The sequence below is a fragment of the Copadichromis virginalis genome, linkage group LG1 (assembly GCF_057382275.1).
Source record: "Copadichromis virginalis isolate Kocher_CV1m ecotype Utaka linkage group LG1, C_Virginalis_male_GT1.1, whole genome shotgun sequence".
In the NCBI taxonomy this organism is placed as follows: domain Eukaryota; kingdom Metazoa; phylum Chordata; class Actinopteri; order Cichliformes; family Cichlidae; genus Copadichromis; species Copadichromis virginalis.
In genome coordinates, this window is record NC_140618.1 from 11,497,369 (window position 1) to 11,520,273 (window position 22,905).

The following is a 22,905-nucleotide window of genomic DNA, read 5'->3' on the forward strand; positions in this document are numbered from 1 at the left end:
AAGCTAGCAAGCAACAATACCTAAATCAAAAATATTATCACCAGAAGTGAGAAACTGTCTGCAGCTTCAGCTGTATGCTGCATGTATTAAAGATAACTTTAGACATTGTGTGGGGGTCATGTCTGAAACAGGCTGTACAATCACACAGATAAAAGACAGCAGTCATGTTTCTAATAATATAAATGAAAACAGAAAGATTATGAAGATAAAAGCTGTGAGACTCCTCTAGAGAAAGGATGACTTGTTATCATTACATGAAGTGATTTAGAAATAATATGTAAGCTTTCAGGGCAGCACTCACAACTTATTAAAACTGATTACCTGATGGTGAGCACACACAGATATATAAACATATAGGTGAACTCTAAGAAGAAAACTGTGTTGATATTTTTGCAGAAAACTATTTATTTACACTTTTATATTTACAATCAGTTTATATTTATATAAACAAAAGAAACATTCACAACTAGAACAAAACTGTCTTATATACAATATCAACTGTTTCTCCCTTATTTACTGTTTTCTTCCACCATACAGCCAGCATACAACTATACTATTAGAGGAACATCACTGGAACGTGGCCAGAACACACAAAAACAAGAACAAGACAATATATAAAAGTTCAAGTTCAGGCTCAGCTTTGCAGAGCAATTCATGGAAAACAATTGTACTCCAGTTCTGAAACCTTTCATTTGAAAACCTGTTTGCTCCTGAAGATCCTCTGGGTGTGGACCCTGCTGCTGCTGGCACAGTGACTAGTAATGCAGAGACAGAGGACAGGGACATATGAGACAGAAACAGACTTAGCCATTATCACTTCTGACATTTAGTAATAACGCAGTACTTACAGCTCTGCAATTGTAGTTTTACAGGTGAGATGCTCAGCATTGTGTCCTCCAGGTCTTTATCCTCATCCATCCCTGTGATGGAGGCAACAATTAGACAAATATGTACTGAATTTATATTTCATGTCAACAATGTTATTAAAATATTATTAAAACAACTTACCAAGAGGTTGTTTAGTTGGGGCGTTTGTAGTAGCAGGCGCAGACTGCTACTTCTTCCGCAGGTACTGCTGCAGCTTATGAGGCCGTGTTCCTTGATTGCAGCTCTTCCTCATGATAAGGTCTGCATAGCCGTCACCTCTGCCGTCCCAAATCTCCTTCCAGGTGCTCTTGGCTAGTGAGCCAAAGCCAACCAGCTGATCATCCTCAGAGGCTTCTGCTGCAACACTCACTCTGCTGGTCTCGTAGCTCAGAAGAGTTTTTATCTCTGCAAAGCTGAGGGCTTACTGTACAAATGAATGCAAGCTCTCCTTGCCATGCCCTTCGCCACAGAGGTCCCTGCAGCCTCTTGCTTCTGGAGATCTTTGATCAGGTACATGGTGTCCCCGACATCATTCTCCAGAAGCCACCGGAAAGATTTCCCTTTATATTTTCCAAACTGCAGGATGTACTCTCCCTGCACTTCCTTCATATCAGAGGCATCCCCTCCTCTCTGATAGATGACAGTCAGAGCATCGTCCTCCCTCACAGGTGCAGACTTGTCCTGAAGCTTGGGGTCATTTTTAATCCTTCGAGCTTCTTTTGACGAGTCCTGGAGAAGGTATCTAAGTCGCCCCTTGCGGAACGCCACAGAGATTTTCCCTGGATATGGCGCAACTTTCTTCTGCATCTTGACATGCAGTGAAAAAATAAACAATTATATTAAACAAAATTGATTCCAAACACAAACAAAGACATTTTAGGTTATAATCTTGCTGCACATTGTGGCTGGGTTTAAACAGCAGGATGCAGGAGAACAATAAAGAGACACAATTGGAAAGAACATTGACAACATTTGCAATAAAAGTGTTTTTTCCTCCAGGTATAACAAACTGTTCTGTCTGTAAATAAAAACCTTTCATGGTTGAATGATTATTAGCATATCTGCAAAATTTGTGGTAACTGCTTAGTAGTCATGGCACATAAGAATTGCTGGTAGATTAACAACATATATGTATTTAAGCTATCGTGTTTATTCATACACGAGTGGGCATTGCTCATGTTATAGAGATATCAAAACAGATTTTCGCATTGATAAGGTGACTGACCATTACAACATGAAAGCAATACATTTTCTTTTAAAGCAGGTTCAGTTATTTAGCATGTCATCTCATAACAAGACACTTATTGGTTATTTAATTGTACCACATTAGGGCTGGGCCATATTATACCGTTCACGGTAATACCGGTATAATGTTAGGCAACGATAGGAAAATGAAATATCGCGATAGAATATGAGTAAAACGCGCATGCGCACATGGCCGATTGTTGAGTGAAACAGATGAACCAGAATTGGTTTGTAAAAATGGTGCAACTTCAGTGATGTGGACCTGGTTTGGTGTTTGTCCGTCAGATACACAACAAAGCACATTTTTTTGCAGAACATGCAAGCGGCCGTCGTTATTGTCGTATTTGTCGGACTAAGATGCTCTTAAATCTGGGAGTAATCTGGGTCCTAAACTCCGTAATCTTCAGGTCAAACGAACACTGCAGCATCACTGAGAGTTAAAAACTGTCTAAATTCTTTCATCTTTAATAAAACGATTAGCATTGCTGCTTTACCAGGTGTAACTATGAAGTTTAACTTCCAGGCATCCATGAAAACAAAATTTATTTATGAAAAATTTATTTCTGAAAAAATTCAAATGTACAGCTCTGTAGTGATGGTAAATTTGATTTTTTTTACTGAATCAGGTTTTAATGATCGTGGCTCAAGAGTTGGGCGTTCGCCTTGTAATCGGAAGGTTGCCGGTTCGAGCCCCGGCTTGGACAGTCTCGGTCGTTGTGTCCTTGGGCAAGACACTTCACCCGTTGCCTACTGGTGGTGGTCAGAGGGCCCGGTGGCGCCAGTGTCCGGCAGCCTCGCCTCTGTCAGTGCACCCCAGGGTGGCTGTGGCTACAATGTAGCTTGCCATCACCAGTGTGTGAATGTGTGTGTGAATGGGTGGATGACTGGATATGTAAAGCGCTTTGGGGTCCTTAGGGACTAGTAAAGCGTTATATAAATACAGGCCATTTACCATTTAATGAGTCACTCACCAAAGTGAATCGGATTTTTTGAGTCATTTGATTCACTGAGTCAGTTGACCAGAGTGCAAAAAATTTACATTTTCACTCAAACTTAATTTGTTTCTCTTTTCATGTAAATCCCACTGCTAAGATGAATGATTCTAAAAAAACAACAACTATTTTATAGAGCAAAAAAAGAGCAAAAACATTTCTAAAATTAAGCAATTTCCCATCAAAATTGCTTAATAAACATTTATTTTGTTTATTTTAATTTAATTTGTATTTTCCTTAAATGTGTTAAATATATATTTTCTCATCTAAATGTCCACTGAGCTGTGCGCCAGGGGGCGGTAATGCGCCTTAACATTGGTTGCCAACCAAGAAGAAGAAGAAGCTGTGAGCCAGGAGGGAGGGGGTGAGTGAGTGATTCGTTCGCTCGCTCTATGATTCAGCACAGGAGGGAGGGGGTGAGCGAGTCCTGAGTGATTCGCTTAAGCTTACGATTCAGCACAGGAGGGAGGGGGTTAGTGAGTCCTGAGTGATTCGTTCGCTCTATGATTCAGCACAGGAGGGTGGGTTAGTGAGTCCTGAGTGATTCGCTTACGCTTACGATTCAGCACAGGAGGGAGGGTATCCAGCTCTCCTTGTGTGTACGCTACACAATTCAGCAGTAGCCTAACTCCACTTGAAATAACGCGCGAAGTCAGGATGTAGCGTCCAACTCCTTTTAATTAGTAAGTATTTCCTCATGGAGTAAAACTGAAATACAAATAACATAGCTAAAATTAACCTAGCATCATTAGCACAACAAAATTAGATTCCAATACACATCCATTAGCGTTAGCACACAACTATTAAAGTATTCATCTACAGCAAATATTTCCACAAAATATACATAAAATACAATCCTACAATTCAATACAAATGAAAACTTACAGACGGTGGTGTCGATGGCACAAACAAAAGGCAGATGTCGCTGGATCAAATTTCCCCACATGTGATCCGCTAGGAACTAAACAAACATGGCTGACATCCTGTCACTTCCCGAAACTGGTTTTCAAAATAAAACGAATTTCAAAATAAAATTAGCTCATTGCAAAGAGCGCCTATATTGCATTAAATTAAGAGCGGAACAGAGGGGGTTAGTTAGTGATGGTAAATTTGATTCTTTTTACTGAATCGAGTGTTAATGAGTCACTCACCAAAGTGAATCTGATTTTTTGAGTCATTTGATTCACTGAGTCAGTTGACCAGAGAGTGCAAAAAATTTACATTTTCACTCAAACTTAATTTGTTTCCTTTTTCATGTAAATCCCACTGCTAAGATGAATGATTAAAAAAACCAAAAACTATTTTATAGAGAAAAAAAGAGCAAAAACATTTCTAAAATTGAGCAATTTCCTATCAAAATTGTTTAATAAACATTTATTTTGTTTATTTGTATTTTATTAGTATTTTCCTTAAGTGTGTCAAATATATATTTTCTCATCTAAATGTCCACTGCGCTGTGAGCCAGGGGGCGGTAATGCGGCTTAACATTGGTTGCCAACCAAGAAGAAGCTGTGAGCCAGGAGGGAGGGGGTGAGTGAGTGATTCGACCGCTCGCTCTATGATTCAGCACAGGAGGGAGGGGGTGAGTGAGTGAGTGATTCGTTCGCTCGCTCTTTGATTCAGCACAGGAGGGAGGGGGTTAGTGAGTCCTGAGTGATTCGTTCGCTCTTTGATTCAGCACAGGAGGGAGGGGGTTAGTGAGTCCTGAGTGATTCGTTCGCTCTTTGATTCAGCACAGGAGGGTGGGGGTTAGTGAGTGAGTGAGTGATTCGTTCGCTCTATGATTCAGCACAGGAGGGAGGGGGTGAGCGAGTCCTGAGTGATTCGTTTATGCTTACGATTCAGCACAGGAAGGGAGGGGGTGAGTAGCTCAAATGTGTTGTTAGCATGTTAGCAGCGCGATGCTACTCTGAACCGAGGAGCTATTTTCTTGATGTGAGCTTCTACTCAGGGTTTTTTCTTCCAGTTCAGAGCAGAAATGCTTTTGTTAAGAAACTGGCTGTTGTTTCCCTCCGCAATTTTAATTATAAGCTAGATATATTTCTACTAAGCGAACTAGTTTGCTAACAGCAACAGGGATGAGTCAGTGAGTCAGTTGGGCTTGTGAATCATGATTCACGAGTTAGTAAAGTGATTCTCGAGTATTGAACGATTCGTTCACGAATCGAACATCACTTCAGCTCTGCTATCACTTCCAACATAAATGAAGACAGGAAACTAAACAGCAGTGACGTTTGTAGGGTTACTGAAGTTGGGCTAGCTGGTATATAATGATGTGCTACGTGATCGCTAGCGACACAGCTATGTTAGCATAACATAAACAGTGAAGCTGGAGGACGAACACTAACACTTTTCCACTTATAAAAGTTAACGTTAAGGTTCCTGATAGTTAGAGACAAATGCAATCGCATGGCAGGATGCTGTAAACAGACCGAACTTCAGTCAGGAGAACAACTGAGATAATCCATCCACAATACAAGGTTAGTCATTAATATACTGCAACAACATGGGAGTGGAGGAAGCAAGAAGATTGAGTTTAATAAAGTTTGATTTATCTGACTGCTTTGTTTCGCTTAATGTGCGTTATAATCCCGTGCACCTTATGGTCCGAAAAATACGTACTGCACACTGCAGTTTAATGTTGCAAAGCACCTCTTTTTAACTTCAGTGGATATTATACATGGTTATGCTCAGGATATGTCAGCCCATTTCTACTGGAAATGCCTTTTGGTTAAACTTTCAGCAAGGAATTTGCATTTGCACTGTTACATTTTTATAATGTAACAGTGTAGAAGTAGAAGCTCACATCAAGAAAATAGCTCCTCGGTTCACAGTAGCATCGCTCTGCTAACATGCTAACAACACATTTGAGCTACTCACCCCCTCCCTTCCTGTGTTGAATCGTAAGCGTAAGCAAATCACTCAGGACTCGCTCACCCCCTCCCTCCTGTGCTGAATCATAGAGCGAATGAATCACTCACTCACTCACTAACCCTAGTGATGTTCGATTCGTGAACGAATCGTTCAATACTCGAGAATCACTTTACTGACTCGTGAATCATGATTCACAAGCCCAACTGACTCACTGACTCATCCCTGTTGCTGTTAGCAAACTAATTCCATTAGTAGAAATATATCTAGCTTATAATTAAAATTGTGGGGGGAAAAACAACAGTCAGTTTCGTAACAAAAGCATTTCTGCCCTGAACTGGAAGAAAAAACCCTGAGTAGAAGCTCACATCAAGAAAATAGCTCCTCGGTTCAGAGTAGCATCGCGCTGCTAACATGCTAACAACACATTTGAGCTACTCACCCCCTCCCTTCCTGTGCTGAATCGTAGTTTTTGGTTTTTTTAATCATTCATCTTAGCAGTGGGATTTACATGAAAAAGGAAACAAATTAAGTTTGAGTGAAAATGTAAATTTTTTGCACTCTCTGGTCAACTGACTCAGTGAATCAAATGACTCAAAAAATCAGATTCACTTTGGTGAGTGACTCATTAACACTCGATTCAGTAAAAAGAATCAAATTTACCATCACTAACTAACCCCCTCTGTTCCGCTCTTAATTTAATGCAATATAGGCGCTCTTTGCAATGAGCTAATTTTATTTTGAAATTCGTTTTATTTTGAAAACCAGTTTCGGGAAGTGACAGGATGTCAGCCATGTTTGTTTAGTTCCTAGCGGATCACATGTGGGGAAATTTGATCCAGCGACATCTGCCTTTTGTTTGTGCCATCGACACCACCGTCTGTAAGTTTTCATTTGTATTGAATTGTAGGATTGTATTTTATGTATATTTTGTGGAAATATTTGCTGTAGATGAATACTTTAATAGTTGTGTGCTAACGCTAATGGATGTGTATTGGAATCTAATTTTGTTGTGCTAATGATGCTAGGTTAATTTTAGCTATGTTATTTGTATTTCAGTTTTACTCCATGAGGAAATACTTACTAATTAAAAGGAGTTGGACGCTACATCCTGACTTCGCGCGTTATTTCAAGTGGAGTTAGGCTACTGCTGAATTGTGTAGCGTACACACAAGGAGAGCTGGATACCCTCCCTCCTGTGCTGAATCGTAAGCGTAAGCGAATCACTCAGGACTCACTAACCCACCCTCCTGTGCTGAATCATAGAGCGAACGAATCACTCAGGACTCACTAACCCCCTCCCTCCTGTGCTGAATCGTAAGCTTAAGCGAATCACTCAGGACTCGCTCACCCCCTCCCTCCTGTGCTGAATCATAGAGCGAGCGAACGAATCACTCACTCACCCCCTCCCTCCTGGCTCACAGCTTCTTCTTCTTCTTGGTTGGCAACCAATGTTAAGGCGCATTACCGCCCCCTGGCGCACAGCTCAGTGGACATTTAGATGAGAAAATATATATTTAACACATTTAAGGAAAATACAAATTAAATTAAAATAAACAAAATAAATGTTTATTAAGCAATTTTGATGGGAAATTGCTTAATTTTAGAAATGTTTTTGCTCTTTTTTTGCTCTATAAAATAGTTGTTGTTTTTTTAGAATCATTCATCTTAGCAGTGGGATTTACATGAAAAGAGAAACAAATTAAGTTTGAGTGAAAATGTAAATTTTTTGCACTCTGGTCAACTGACTCAGTGAATCAAATGACTCAAAAAATCCGATTCACTTTGGTGAGTGACTCATTAAATGGTAAATGGCCTGTATTTATATAACGCTTTACTAGTCCCTAAGGACCCCAAAGCGCTTTACATATCCAGTCATCCACCCATTCACACACACATTCACACACTGGTGATGGCAAGCTACATTGTAGCCACAGCCACCCTGGGGTGCACTGACAGAGGCGAGGCTGCCGGACACTGGCGCCACCGGGCCCTCTGACCACCACCAGTAGGCAACGGGTGAAGTGTCTTGCCCAAGGACACAACGACCGAGACTGTCCAAGCCGGGGCTCGAACCGGCAACCTTCCGATTACTCTTGAGCCACGATCATTAAAACCCGATTCAGTAAAAAGAATCAAATTTACCATCACTACAGAGCTGTACATTTGAATTTTTTCAGAAATAAATTTTTCATAAATAAATTTTGTTTTCATGGATGCCTGGAAGTTAAACTTCATAGTTACACCTGGTAAAGCAGCAATGCTGATCGTTTTATTAAAGATGAAAGAATTTAGACAGTTTTTAACTCTCAGTGATGCTGCAGTGTTCGTTTGACCTGAAGATTACGGAGTTTAGGACCCAGATTACTCCCAGATTTAAGGGCATCTTAGTCCGACAAATACGACAATAACGACGGCCGCTTGCATGTTCTGCAAAAAAATGTGCTTTGTTGTGTATCTGACGGACAAACACCAAACCAGGTCCATATCACTGAAGTTGCACCATTTTTACAAACCAATTCTGGTTCATCTGTTTCACTCAACAATCGGCCATGTGCGCATGCGCGTTTTACTCATATTCTATCGCGATATTTCATTTTCCTATCATTGCCTAACATTATACCGGTATTACCGTGAACGGTATAATATGGCCCAGCCCTAATGTGGTACAATTAAATAACCAATAAGTGTCTTGTTATGAGATGACATGCTAAATAACTGAACCTGCTTTAAAAGAAAATGTATTGCTTTCATGTTGTAATGGTCAGTCACCTTATCAATGCGAAAATCTGTTTTGATATCTCTATAACATGAGCAATGCCCACTCGTGTATGAATAAACACGATAGCTTAAATACATATATGTTGTTAATCTACCAGCAATTCTTATGTGCCATGACTACTAAGCAGTTACCACAAATTTTGCAGATATGCTAATAATCATTCAACCATGAAAGGTTTTTATTTACAGACAGAACAGTTTGTTATACCTGGAGGAAAAAACACTTTTATTGCAAATGTTGTCAATGTTCTTTCCAATTGTGTCTCTTTATTGTTCTCCTGCATCCTGCTGTTTAAACCCAGCCACAATGTGCAGCAAGATTATAACCTAAAATGTCTTTGTTTGTGTTTGGAATCAATTTTGTTTAATATAATTGTTTATTTTTTCACTGCATGTCAAGATGCAGAAGAAAGTTGCGCCATATCCAGGGAAAATCTCTGTGGCGTTCCGCAAGGGGCGACTTAGATACCTTCTCCAGGACTCGTCAAAAGAAGCTCGAAGGATTAAAAATGACCCCAAGCTTCAGGACAAGTCTGCACCTGTGAGGGAGGACGATGCTCTGACTGTCATCTATCAGAGAGGAGGGGATGCCTCTGATATGAAGGAAGTGCAGGGAGAGTACATCCTGCAGTTTGGAAAATATAAAGGGAAATCTTTCCGGTGGCTTCTGGAGAATGATGTCGGGGACACCATGTACCTGATCAAAGATCTCCAGAAGCAAGAGGCTGCAGGGACCTCTGTGGCGAAGGGCATGGCAAGGAGAGCTTGCATTCATTTGTACAGTAAGCCCTCAGCTTTGCAGAGATAAAAACTCTTCTGAGCTACGAGACCAGCAGAGTGAGTGTTGCAGCAGAAGCCTCTGAGGATGATCAGCTGGTTGGCTTTGGCTCACTAGCCAAGAGCACCTGGAAGGAGATTTGGGACGGCAGAGGTGACGGCTATGCAGACCTTATCATGAGGAAGAGCTGCAATCAAGGAACACGGCCTCATAAGCTGCAGCAGTACCTGCGGAAGAAGTAGCAGTCTGCGCCTGCTACTACAAACGCCCCAACTAAACAACCTCTTGGTAAGTTGTTTTAATAATATTTTAATAACATTGTTGACATGAAATATAAATTCAGTACATATTTGTCTAATTGTTGCCTCCATCACAGGGATGGATGAGGATAAAGACCTGGAGGACACAATGCTGAGCATCTCACCTGTAAAACTACAATTGCAGAGCTGTAAGTACTGCGTTATTACTAAATGTCAGAAGTGATAATGGCTAAGTCTGTTTCTGTCTCATATGTCCCTGTCCTCTGTCTCTGCATTACTAGTCACTGTGCCAGCAGCAGCAGGGTCCACACCCAGAGGATCTTCAGGAGCAAACAGGTTTTCAAATGAAAGGTTTCAGAACTGGAGTACAATTGTTTTCCATGAATTGCTCTGCAAAGCTGAGCCTGAACTTGAACTTTTATATATTGTCTTGTTCTTGTTTTTGTGTGTTCTGGCCACGTTCCAGTGATGTTCCTCTAATAGTATAGTTGTATGCTGGCTGTATGGTGGAAGAAAACAGTAAATAAGGGAGAAACAGTTGATATTGTATATAAGACAGTTTTGTTCTAGTTGTGAATGTTTCTTTTGTTTATATAAATATAAACTGATTGTAAATATAAAAGTGTAAATAAATAGTTTTCTGCAAAAATATCAACACAGTTTTCTTCTTAGAGTTCACCTATATGTTTATATATCTGTGTGTGCTCACCATCAGGTAATCAGTTTTAATAAGTTGTGAGTGCTGCCCTGAAAGCTTACATATTATTTCTAAATCACTTCATGTAATGATAACAAGTCATCCTTTCTCTAGAGGAGTCTCACAGCTTTTATCTTCATAATCTTTCTGTTTTCATTTATATTATTAGAAACATGACTGCTGTCTTTTATCTGTGTGATTGTACAGCCTGTTTCAGACATGACCCCCACACAATGTCTAAAGTTATCTTTAATACATGCAGCATACAGCTGAAGCTGCAGACAGTTTCTCACTTCTGGTGATAATATTTTTGATTTAGGTATTGTTGCTTGCTAGCTTGAAGCTTATCTACAAAAATAATTCAATAAGGAGAGATCATGTGGAAAAACTCAACATGATTTATTGAGATACAGAAATAAATGTAACTGTTTGGCAGTTATGACCCATCATAGCAGAAAGAATCCCAGCAGTGACAGGATTTTGCACAACCACCACCCCAGAGTCAACATGCTGATAGTAATGAAGATGAAGATGGAGGCTGGGACAGGGTTCTGAGTGACCACAGTGAGGAGAAGAAAGGAGAGGAGGCGGGCTGCATGGCTGCGGATCTGAAACGCAGAATGGCAGAAGCAGAAGAGCAACAGATTTAAAGCATGCAGAGTGGAGGCTGGCAAGAGCATGACTGGAATAAAGTAATCATGTCAGTACTGAGTTTGTGCTGGAAAATGAATAGATATAAACTAACAGCCACCAGGAAGCAGACAGATGACTTATTACAGACATGCCTTGTTTAAATTATGTATAAGCTTCATTTTCATCAGAATGTATCTGTATTATAGTTTTAGCTTTAGTCTTTGTATTAAAAGTTGGATGTCTCCATAATTGTAGACTATATGTCTGGTATGTATCATCTCAAGACTGTGATGATACAGTTTAGTCTGAGTTATGTACTTTGTGACAGTATAGGTACATAATGCAGAAAAATTGCCCCACAGGCCATAACACTATATGATATAAATAAAATGATAATGAAATAAAAATTAAAAGCAAAGTGAAAAATAAATGTTATCCACAATAAGTAAATTGAAAATGGTGTTTAACTTTTAATAATGTAACACAAACTTTGTCCCAACCAGGACTCGAACCCGCGCTCAGACAGTTCAGTGTAAAAAAAAAACCCATTTTTTTCCAATGCCTGAAAAGCTGCGATTTGATTGGCTGTTTCCTCCGTTACACATATACGAGATGGGCCCCCGCGTGTGCATCCTGGATTGTGATTCAGTTCTTCTCTATCCTGCATAGCAACATTAATTGAACAGATTTCGTTCATTGGCGCTCTGGAAAACAGGCTCTTTACATTTCTTGTGTGGAGAAACCAAACGTCCAGCAGTAAGTAGAAACGCTCTGTGTTAATGTGACTGTATATACGGAAAATTAACTTAACCTTGCACCTCCACGTAAAAGCTCTGCTCAAATTGCGACTGGAGTTAGTGGCCTACTCTTAAGCTTTGTGGGTTTTTGTGGGACCCCCCCCCAAAAAAAAAAAAAAAAAAAAAAAAACTGTGTTGAAAACCACCGAGGGCCTCTGCTAGTCCCCGAGTAGTTGGGGCTTCCTGTTTAGCTGCAGAGAGGGTTTATTGTCCTTAGAAGTAGTGTCAAAAATATGTGATACAACTGGTGTGTGGGCTACGCATGCTTATGCTATTGTTGATCCATCAGTCAGACACGGAGAAGAGCAGAGTTATAGCATACAAAGAGCCGAAGCAGAACGTTGAAAACAATGAAAAGTATCGATTGCAGCCACCGTCTGCACTTTCAATACTGCAGTTTTTAATCTTTATTGTTTGTTTCGTGCTTCTTCCGTTCCCGGTGAACTCTGTCGTAGCTCCGTTCTCTACATTCAGTGGCTCTGCTTCTCTATTTTGTCAAACAATCAACATTCGGTAGACTCTTACGTCATCCGCTTTCAGCAGCTCGCTGGCGGTATCTTTTTATTATTTAAATAAAAAATAAAATAAAATAAAAAACCTCCCAATTATGCAGTTACACGCCTTCTTTTTAAAACGTGCAACCTACCTCAAGCTAATAAATTATCTGCACCAATGACAAAACGTGTACCAACTTCAAATATGTTATTATAAATATTATTACAAATTCAAAAATTTCAGTGATGAAACAGAAAGTTGCTTAATAAATCATGAAAGTGCAAGAGCATATATGGATGGCTTGTGATTGCATCGCCCTCAAACTTTTCATTGACAAAGTAAAAAAAAGTAGTTTGAAATTTTCATAGTCCGTTTCCACTGTGAACATCTTTTTCATGTCAGTAAATTCATTTTTTTTTCTTCATTTCAGATGAAGGTGCTCTATTGCTGCACTGCTTTGCTGCTGCTCATTTCTATTCCCAGAGCCTGTGAAGGAGGTAACATCTTAGTGTTTCCTTCAGAAGGTAGCCACTGGGTAAATATGGATATTCTACTAAAGGCTTTGCACTCTAGAGGACACAGCATAACAATTCTGTGTTCCAGTAAAAGCTGGTACATCAAGGATATTTCCTCTAGTTATAATATTTTAACAGTTCCGGTGGAAAACCCTGTGACTCAGGAGATTATGTCAAAAATGGTGGCTAAGCTCATAGAATCTGAACAAGGTGCTCTTTCCTTGTCAGGTTTTATCCACAAGGGTGTAGGGCTGTTCAGCAAATTTGTTGACATTCACAGAACTATAGGTGAACTTGTAACAGCAATAGTAGATGACAAACTGTTGATGAGAAACTTAAATGAAAGCAAGTTTGACGTGATACTCGCTGACCCCTGGTGGGGTGGTGGAGTCATTCTGGCCAAATATCTCAACCTTCCTTTGGTTTATAATGTTCGCTGGATAATAACTGCAGATGCTCATTTTTCCATAGCTCCATCACCATTATCTTACATTCCTGTGACTGGAACTGGGTATACTGACAAGATGACCTTTTCTCAGAGAGTTACAAACATGGTTTTACACATCATAACACAAACACAAAACAACCTGATGGCTAAACTAGCATACCAGAAAATAACTGACAAATATCTTGGGCCTGGTTATGATTTTAATGAGTTAATGACTGATGCAGACATTTGGCTGATGAGAGTGGACTTTGTGTTTGAGTACCCACGGCCCACAATGCCTAATGTTGTTTATATCGGAGGGTTCCAGTGCAAACCTGCTAAACCTCTGCCTCAGCACTTGGGGGACTTTGTGCAGAGTTCTGGAGACCATGGCTTCATCCTCATGTCTCTGGGGACTTTAATAACTGAACTTCCTGCTGACATAGCAAATGAGATCGCTGCAGCTTTTGCTAAACTGCCACAGAAAGTGATCTGGAAGTATAAAGGTGACAGACCAGCCACTCTGGGCAATAACACTTTACTGGTGGACTGGATGCCACAGAATGACCTTTTAGGACATCCAAAATTAAAACTATTTGTGGCACATGGAGGAACAAATGGAGTCCAAGAAGCTATTTATCATGGAGTCCCAGTTGTGGGAATACCTGTGTTTTTTGATCAGTATGACAACCTGCTACGTCTGAAAGACAGAGGAGGAGCTAAGATACTTACATTAACTACAGTGGACAAAGACAACAACTTCCTGAAGGCCATAGAGGAAGTCCTGAATGATCCCTCGTACAGGACGAACATGCAGAGACTTTCCAGGCTACACAGAGATAAGCCAGTAAAGCCACTGGATAACGCCCTCTTCTGGATAGAGTTTGTCATGAGGCACAAAGGAGCAGCTCACCTGAAAGCACAGTCCTACAGAATGCCCTGGTATTCCTACCACTCTGTAGATGTAGTTTTGTTCCTGGCTGGAGCTATGCTGCTTGTGCTTTTAACCACTTTCTACCTTATTAGGTGTATATACACTGGGATGTGTAAACGTAAAGTGAAACGTGAGTGATGGAGGATTTCAGTAATGCAGCACTTTGACAAATACCCCATTGTATTTCTATTGTATTTGTCAATGGAAAATTGTATTTAGTAGTCAGTATAATCTTTTAGTGATATAAGTTTGCATATGGTAGAATACTGCATGTAGTTATTTGTTTTAGGAAATATTTAACCATGTATGCTTAGAGGCGTATAATCAATTGTGTAGTGACAGGATGTGTGATCTCTAGCAGGCTGCAGGCTTGGTGTGCACCCCAGGAATGCACCCCCACGTCCTGGGAGCATGAGAGCTCGTACCTTGTTTTATTGTTTTATGGTAGGATTAACGTAGCTACGTCTGTTCTAGTCTAAGTGCTGTAACTGCTGGACTTCCTCACCCTTTTCCTGACCAAGGATGTACCTTTTGTGCTTTTATGTTATATGACCCTTTGATCAGCAACAAACACACACACACACACACACACACACACACACACACACGCTCACTGAAGTATAAAATAAAGACCGGGGCAGTTTCTCAGGCGCGAGTCTCTCAGTCGGGAGGCTGCCCTTGCTAGCAAGAGTTCTGTGTTTCTCTTCTCTGAGTCTTTACTGAAGAAGTGTTTTAGAATATATTCCTTAACAGTATTTTATTGAGATTTTATTCAGAATTATATTTTCATAAAATATTTCTGAATGCATATTGTGATTTCATAATAATGAGCACAAATAAAACACTTGAAATGACTTTCCAACCACAAGATTTACTTTTTTGGTAATAAATACTTACTAAATGGAAGCCAGTGCCCTCAGCTTTGCATGTGCCTGCATGGGAGTGGGATCACTGACTGCTGATGCAGATGGTGCATAAAAGTCAACAACACTCTGCTGACTAAGTAACTGCAGGCTTCCAAACCTCCTCTGACATTAGTATGAGCACAAAACTATAAGCTGGAATGGGTTTCATGGCTGAGACGCTCATGTAAATATAATATGTAAGCAGCCTGGTATTTTTTTTAATATAATATATAACACAAAAGGTGGAGCTGAGAAGGAGGTGGAGTGTAAAGTGAATTCCACATATGCCAGCAACTCTAGGCAGAGTAAAGCAGTTTCAATAGTGTAAAGTGTGTACTCTGCATGAGATCTCGCAATGAGATATTTCCTGGGTCATCAGCTACTATAATGGACTTGATATCAGCTATTTTCATCTTACCCAGTGACAGGTGTGATTCTAGGTTCAAGCTTTTAGGGGGCTCAGCTCACAATCATAATGTCATACATGCCTTGTAATTGATATTAAGGGAATATGCCGATTGAAAATTGAAAATTCACATTTAAAATTGGATACACATTACAATGTTACCTTCCAAAGCAACCTAATTAGTTGGATGGCCTATTGTAGTTTCTAAGAATAATTCTGAGTGAATAATCAGAGATTCCAATCTATTCCATCAGTTTTAGTGTGGAGCCTTTAGTCATCAAACCCAAGGCAAAGGCTCAGTTGTGAAAGAAGTTAAATCAAAATTTGTGGCAAAGCAGACAAGAATAAAAACATGCACAACACTATTTCAGTCTCTTGATCACACAGTTCACCAACTCATCAAGCACTTCAAGTAGCATTATTCAGCGCAAACACTGGAAAATCACCCTGCCATTCCATAGACATATACACAGAGCAAACTGGTAATAGAGTTGTTTTCATATTAAAATTTTTGAATTCAGAAAACACCCTCTCTTTATTATGCAGATGCATCACAGAGCATCATGTACACCAATGTCACGAGTGGAGAACAGATTCTGTCACATCAATATAGTGGCAGCCATCGTGTTCAAGCCATGTTTAGAGTGGTAGTGTGGTGGATTGTTGTATGATATGTATACCTATATAACTATATACACTATATATCTATCTGCACTCAACATACAGTGGCTTGCAAAAGTATTCGGCCCCCTTGAACTTTTCCACATGTTATCACATTACAGCCACAAACATGAATCAATTTTTTGGGAATTCCACGTGAAAGACCAATACAAATTGGTGTACACGTGAGAAGTGGAACGAAAATCATACATGATTCCAAACATTTTTTTACAAATAAATACCTGCAAAGTGGGGTGTGCGTAATTATTTAGCCCCCTGAGTCAATACTTTGTAGAACCACCTTTTGCTGCAATTACAGCTGCCAGTCTTTTAGGGTATGTCCCTACCAGCTTTGCACATCTAGCGACTGAAATTCTTGCCCATTCTTCTTTGCAAAACAGCTCCAGCTCAGTCAGATTAGATGGACAGCGTTTGTAAACAGCAGTTTTCAGATCTTGCCACAGATTCTCGATTGGATTTAGATCTGGACTTTGACTGGGCCATTCTAACACATGGATATGTTTTGTTTTAAACCATTCCATTGTTGCCCTGGCTTTATGTTTAGGGTCATTGTCCTGCTGGAAGGTGAACCTCTGCCCCAGTCTCAAGTCTTTTGCAGACTCCAAGAGGTTTTCTTCCAAGATTGCCCTGTATTTGGCTCCATCCATCTTCCCATCAACTCTGACCAGCTTCCCTGTCCCTGCTGAAGAGAAGCACCCCCAGAGCATGATGCTGCCACCACCATATTTGACAGTGGGGATGGTGTGTTCAGAGTGATGTGCAGTGTTAGTTTTCCACCACACATAGCGTTTTACATTTTGGCCAAAAAGTTCCATTTTGGTCTCATCTGACCAGAGCACCTTCTTCCACATGTTTGCTGTGTCCCCCACATGGCTTGTGGCAAACTGCAAATGGGACTTCTTATGGTTTTCTGTTAACAATGGCTTTCTTCTTGCCACTCTTCCATAAAGGCCAACTTTGTGCAGTGCACAGCTAATAGTTGTCCTATGGACAGATTCCCCCACCTGAGCTGTAGATCTATGCAGCTTGTCCAGAGTCACCATGGCCTCTTGGCTGCATTTCTGATCAGCGCTCTCCTTGTTCGGCCTGTGAGTTTAGGTGGACGGCCTTGTCTTGGTAGGTTTACAGTTGTGCCATACTCCTTCCATTTCTGAATGATCGCTTGAACAGTGCTCTTCGGGATGTTCAGGGCTTGGGAAATCTTTTTGTAACCTAAACCTGCTTTAAATTTCTCAATAACTTTATCTCTGACCTGTCTGGTGTCTAAATCCAATCGAGAATCTGTGGCAAGATCTGAAAACTGCTATTCACAAATGTTGTCCATCTAATCCACAAGATAATTCAACTTTAGATCAACAGTATACAACCCCACAGTGATACCATATCAAAATCAAGTCAGTCTGATTTTGCCTTCCAAAATAAAGGCCTTTTTAAATTGCCCATATACGACCTACTCTTTTAACGATTTGAAAATGCTCTAAAAAGAAAGATTTCTGTTTCCACAGGATAATTCAACTTTAGATCAACAGTATACAACCCCACGATTATACCATATAAATTTTGAGTCAGGCTGATTTTGCCTTTCAAAGTAATAACACTTTCAAATTGACCACATTTGACTTACTCTTACGATTTCGAAATGCTGTAAAAAGGAAGATTCCTGTTTTCACAGGGCAATTACACTTTCGATCAAAATTGTCCAACCCCACAGTGATACCATATCTATATAATATCATTCTGATTTTGCCTTCCAAAATAAAAGCCTTATCAAATTGCCAATATCTGACTTACTTTTGTAACGATTTCAAAATGCTCTAAAAAGAAAAATTCTTGTTTCCACAGGATAATTTCACTCTGTATTGACAGTATACAACCCCACAAAAATGAAAATTGCTGTTTCCACAGGATAATTTCACTTTAGATCAACAGAATCCAACCTTGCGTTGTTACCATGTCAATTTCAAGTCATTCTGATTTTGCTTTCCAAAATAAAGGCCTTTTTAAATTGCCCATATACGACCTACTCTTCCACAAGATAATTTCACTTTAGAATTATTCTGAACTGTTTTTTTTTCTTTCTGTTATCCACATATATGTTTTGATGTGCAATGGTATTAGTTTGAATGACATCTCCAAGGCCCTTTAATTTATAATTTTCTTTTTTGTTTTTTTTTTCTTTTTACTTTGTCAAGTATTCACCACATTTAAAACACACAAAAAAAGACAATAGTTAACTTTAAAATTAGTACAGAGGTGGAGAATAAACTCAACCGTGGTGTCTTTTGTCTTATGTAGTCAGAGAGATTATTGAATGTTTGGGTGGATGTATTTTCCTCTGTGGTAGGTTAGGATGTGCGCCCGCTACCCCAGGCTCTGTGGGGCTTGGTGGTGGTGCTAATGTAGGCCCCTATCCACATGGGCCTTTGTGGCTTCCTGTGGTGCCTACTGGGGTCTGCGGGGGACCTGACCCCACGAGAGAGTACTTTGCCTTCACTTCCCTCTCCTCCTCATCCCCACTCCATCACATCGCCACAGATGGAGGGCTTTGGGGTACAGTTGTTTCACTGAGGTGGGGGTGAGGCATTCCTCCTGTGTCCCCTTCTGACTACCTGTACCTCAATTTTATTCCACAACCTATACATCAACATCACTTGTGCTGGGCATGCTGAATGGCGTCCAAGGGATGGTCTGTGTATTCAACCTCTCCTAAGTTGCCGGTGCCCACATCTCAATTTTAAATACATGTAGTTGATAAGGTTTCTCGGCAGGGGCCGTGCTGACACCAATATTTATTATTTACTGTTACTTATACTTATCTAGGTTGTGGCTGTGGTCTTCCTACTGTGTTATATTTTTGCTTGTTTTCTTTTCTGTTTTTTTTTTCCAGTAGGTAATCCAATGGAATTTACTGTCTTGTCTCACCGTCCCTCATCCCCTCTGTATTTTCCTCTCTTTTGAACGTCTCTTGTCTAAGTCTTAATCTTTCTTATCAACCAATTATGTGTGTTCCTTTGATAATAACTGCAAATTTAAATTTGCATTTCGTCAGGTTAGTTCTTTTCACTTAAATTTTTAAAAAAAATATATTGTATTAAATTATGTCGTTAAAATGAAATTTATTAAAAATGTATGCTGTTCTCTGCAGAACTTGTCTATACCAGTCAAAGGGGATTCAGATAACGGACAAAAGCCACCAGAGCAGGTTCCATAAATAAAATTCTATGTGTTTGCTATTAAATATGTTGATATACCACATTTTAGTCAATCTATTACTGTTGAAATTATCCCTAAACTGAATATTGTTACGGGTAATGTCATTTTCAACAGGAAGAACTATCAGCTGCCACTTCTCTGACACCGGACATCTCCGTCTCCTGAGCAGGTCAGTCTGTCTGTACTATCATAATTTCTCTTTAACATTTACATGTAATTACACTAAAGTTACACCCCTCAACTCATGTAATAGCAACCAGAAAAACTATCATCTGCCGCTTTCCTGACACCGGACATCTCCTTGCAGGAGGACGGACAGCTAACTCCTGAGCAGGTCAGTCATTAAAATGCTTTCAAATAAGTTATGATTGGTGCTAGTATCATTTTTTAAATGACCACGTTATATTACATAAAAATATTTGTAAAAACACAATATACAATTAAATAAAGAATTTTATCAAATGTTATAACATAGAATGCAATTTCTATTTAATGACACTTCTTGACATGAATTTTTGCTATATATTCCAAAATTAAAAACACTGGCTGTTAATATACTTAAAATACACGAGTATTTCAAGTATATTTACAGATATTACAGTAGTTATGTAACGTGGAACAAAACTTTTTCTCACTAAATGAATTTTTTCTCTTTTGTAGCCTAACAGCAACTCATCTGATGATGGATTCATAGGAATCAGGGTTCCACTTGAACCAACTTTTTTTTTTTCTTGAAAAGGAAAGAATGGGCTAATCTAAAAAATAAGAGATCCCAAAGAAGATACAAGGGACTACAGTGGACAAATCTGATTTCAGACAGACTACGGACAGTGTTTCCATATTGTTCCTTTGCTTTCAAAGGGCACAGAGTCCAGGCTTTGGACTCAGTAAGAAAGGGCCCTTTCTTCTGGTGTCTGGGTTACTGCAGTTTCGAGGATTGTCCAGTCACTGTCAATGTCACTGTAGATAAAGAAGACGATCTAAAGGCGAAAGTCAATTTTCAAGATCTCGAGTGTGTGCACAACCACTATGAACTGAAAAGAAGACCAGTAAGAGCTCATAAGAGAGATAAAATTGACCATGAATTGGAAAAACAATTACCCAGAGCCATGTATCTGGAAAAAATGAGCAAAATGGATGATGATGTTGTGCAATCGGGGTGTAGAGATGAAGTTCCAACTCCTCAAGTGTTGAGAAACATAGCATTGGAAATCCGAAAGAAAAGTCGTCTTCATCATAATGAGATTATGAGTCTCCAGTTAATGGTGGCAAACAAGAAGAACAACCCAGAGGATGTATTGCAGAAAGTGATGTTACATCCAAAAGGTGCTTTTTTATGGTCTTCCAAGAGCATTGAAATTTTCCAGAGCCGCTGTCGGGAGGACTTAGTTTATTTGGATGCTACAGGAAGTATCATGAAAAAAAGAAAGTGTTTGCCTCCTTTCTGTATTTACGAACTTGTAGTAAGGAATCCATGGAAAACATGCTCTCCCCTACCAGTGGCTACATATTTAACATGTGACCATACCACTGCCTTGGTCACATATTTTCTGGAAGCATTTCTGACTGATGTTGCAAGGGCCTTTGGGCGCAAAGCCATGCATTCAGCTGTAATGCTTACGTGTGATGGATCTATGGTCCTAATGCAAGCTATCTGTTTAGCTTTAGCAAAAAAAAATCTGTCGGACACAATAAATCATAATTATAACATCACTTCGGGGAAAGGAAACAAGGAAGACTTCGAGGTTCCAATTCTTCACAGATGCCTTAGTTATGTTATGAAGAATGCCAAGGAGATCTGTAAAAAGTAGTAAGTGTAGTCGTTTTAATACAGTATTCACTTGTTTGTTTGTTTTTTATTGTGACATGTGACATGGCATTTCATTTTTCACATGGCATTTCATTTTTCAATTTGGGAAAACTGTTTATTACTGTTTTGGAAACACTTAAAGATAATTTCTTCTTAAACTGCAGTGCACCAAAGAACTACCATCTTGCAATGCACGCTGTTGGAGTCTTCACTACTGCAACTTCCTTAAAAGACCTCAGTGACATGGTTCAAAGTGCTGCAGTTGTTTTTGGGAGTCCTTGTAGTGGTGACAATGTCGAAAAACATTTTCACAACCTGCAGTTATGGATGCAGAAAGCCAATGTTGATGTTGATGGTAATGCCAGAAACTCAAAAGCTGATGAGGACCTAAAGGTAAACTGAAGTCAATTTTTATTAAAGCTAAAGGCTACACTTTTGCCTCTTATACTTCTTTTTAAATACTTTGGAATAGCATAATAATCACAAGTCACAAGTAATTTGAAATGTTTTATACAGGTTTGATTCAGCTGGCGCCAGCGGGATAGCCGCATGAGTGAAGATGGTGAATGTTTGGGTTTAGTGCGAACAACTGCATCCAATTTTTGCAGTTGGTATAATGTCCATCACTGGTCACCAATTATCTCAGTTCCCATTGTTCTTCTCCAAGATGTTATCCATATTGCAGAGCCATGAGTTTCTCCGAGATCTTATCCATACTGCGTTCAAAACACAGTCTGAGTACTCACAGCTCTGCCAATCGTCTATCAAGTCAGCCAGCCTTATGGGATTTTGAACAGCTGTAGCAGCTTCTTGTTCTTCGATAAGACAGGTTCAAGCCAGCTCCAATCAGCCCGAACTCTGTTATCGTGGTTCCTAATACATAGGTAGACGTCGTTCAATGTCCTCCATCGAGTGTCGTCAGACACACGATGCAACCGACCATCGAGTATCCGGCAGCAAACGTCTCTACAGGACAATTGGATCAAATCCATATTACTTTAGGCTTTAGAGGACAAGACTGAGAAACTCTTTGAGGGTTAGAGTTAGACGAGACTAGACAAACACATAGAAGCAGCAGGGAAGCCAAGGAAGGGAGAGGGGGAAAGATGCGTCCGCCTCCTCCGAGAGCCAAAATAGATGAAATTTATGTCTGCAATTTAAAATGTAATCAGAGGAAGCACTGCAGCGATTGGCTCAGTTCCTATTTACTTTGTACCATTCCTTCACTAGTGTGAGTACCTGATATGTCTATACACCTTTCTCATCACATCACTGCACTGTGGGTCATATGCAGCAACGATTGTAAATAATGCGGACATTCTCATTTGAAGGATAATCCTATTCAATAAAAGTCACTGCTTTCTAATGTATCCTGCCATCTTTACTACATATGTAACAAAAGTAAACATAAGATGTGAAATTTTAAACATGACTTGAACTTGGACTGTTCACGGTGAATTGTGGAATTGCTGTTGATGCCAAATTTTAGGAAAAATGGTTTTAGGCAAGAATATCTTTAGGCATGAAGTTTTTCTTCAGCTGACTTGTTAAAACACAAACAACTACAGGGTGCTAAAATACACTGAGTGTTTAACAAC

General features: G+C 39.7%; 1 protein-coding gene, 1 long non-coding RNA gene and 3 pseudogenes across 3 annotated transcripts; 4 read left to right on the forward strand and 1 right to left on the reverse strand.

Moving 5' to 3' along the window:
* Positions 1-385: 385 nt before the first annotated feature.
* On the reverse strand, positions 386-4,226 carry LOC146718357 (uncharacterized; annotated as a pseudogene).
* Positions 4,227-6,639: 2,413 nt separating this feature from the next.
* LOC146718358 (uncharacterized) lies at positions 6,640-10,445 on the forward strand (annotated as a pseudogene).
* A 1,249-nt stretch (positions 10,446-11,694) lies between these two features.
* Positions 11,695-14,975, forward strand: LOC146718359 (UDP-glucuronosyltransferase 2A2 pseudogene; annotated as a pseudogene). The gene is made up of 2 exons (XR_014918803.1): positions 11,695-11,880; positions 12,847-14,975. The product of XR_014918803.1 is annotated as a UDP-glucuronosyltransferase 2A2 pseudogene (transcript).
* A 4,234-nt stretch (positions 14,976-19,209) lies between these two features.
* Positions 19,210-20,216, forward strand: LOC146718360 (uncharacterized). Its single transcript, XR_014918809.1, has 4 exons — positions 19,210-19,486; positions 19,612-19,666; positions 19,751-19,831; positions 20,158-20,216. It is a non-coding gene; the product is annotated as an uncharacterized LOC146718360 (long non-coding RNA).
* Positions 20,217-20,386: 170 nt separating this feature from the next.
* On the forward strand, positions 20,387-22,485 carry LOC146718361 (uncharacterized). The gene has a single exon (XM_085450854.1). It carries the CDS (start codon positions 20,607-20,609, stop codon positions 21,306-21,308), a length of 702 nt encoding a protein of 233 aa, XP_085306980.1. The 5' UTR covers positions 20,387-20,606; the 3' UTR covers positions 21,309-22,485.
* The last annotated feature ends 420 nt before the right edge of the window (positions 22,486-22,905 follow it).

What these genes read in the sequence shown, in the direction of transcription:
- LOC146718361 (XM_085450854.1), top strand. Translation starts at nt 20,607, where the DNA reads ATGTATCTGGAAAAAATGAGCAAAATGGATGATGATGTTGTGCAATCG.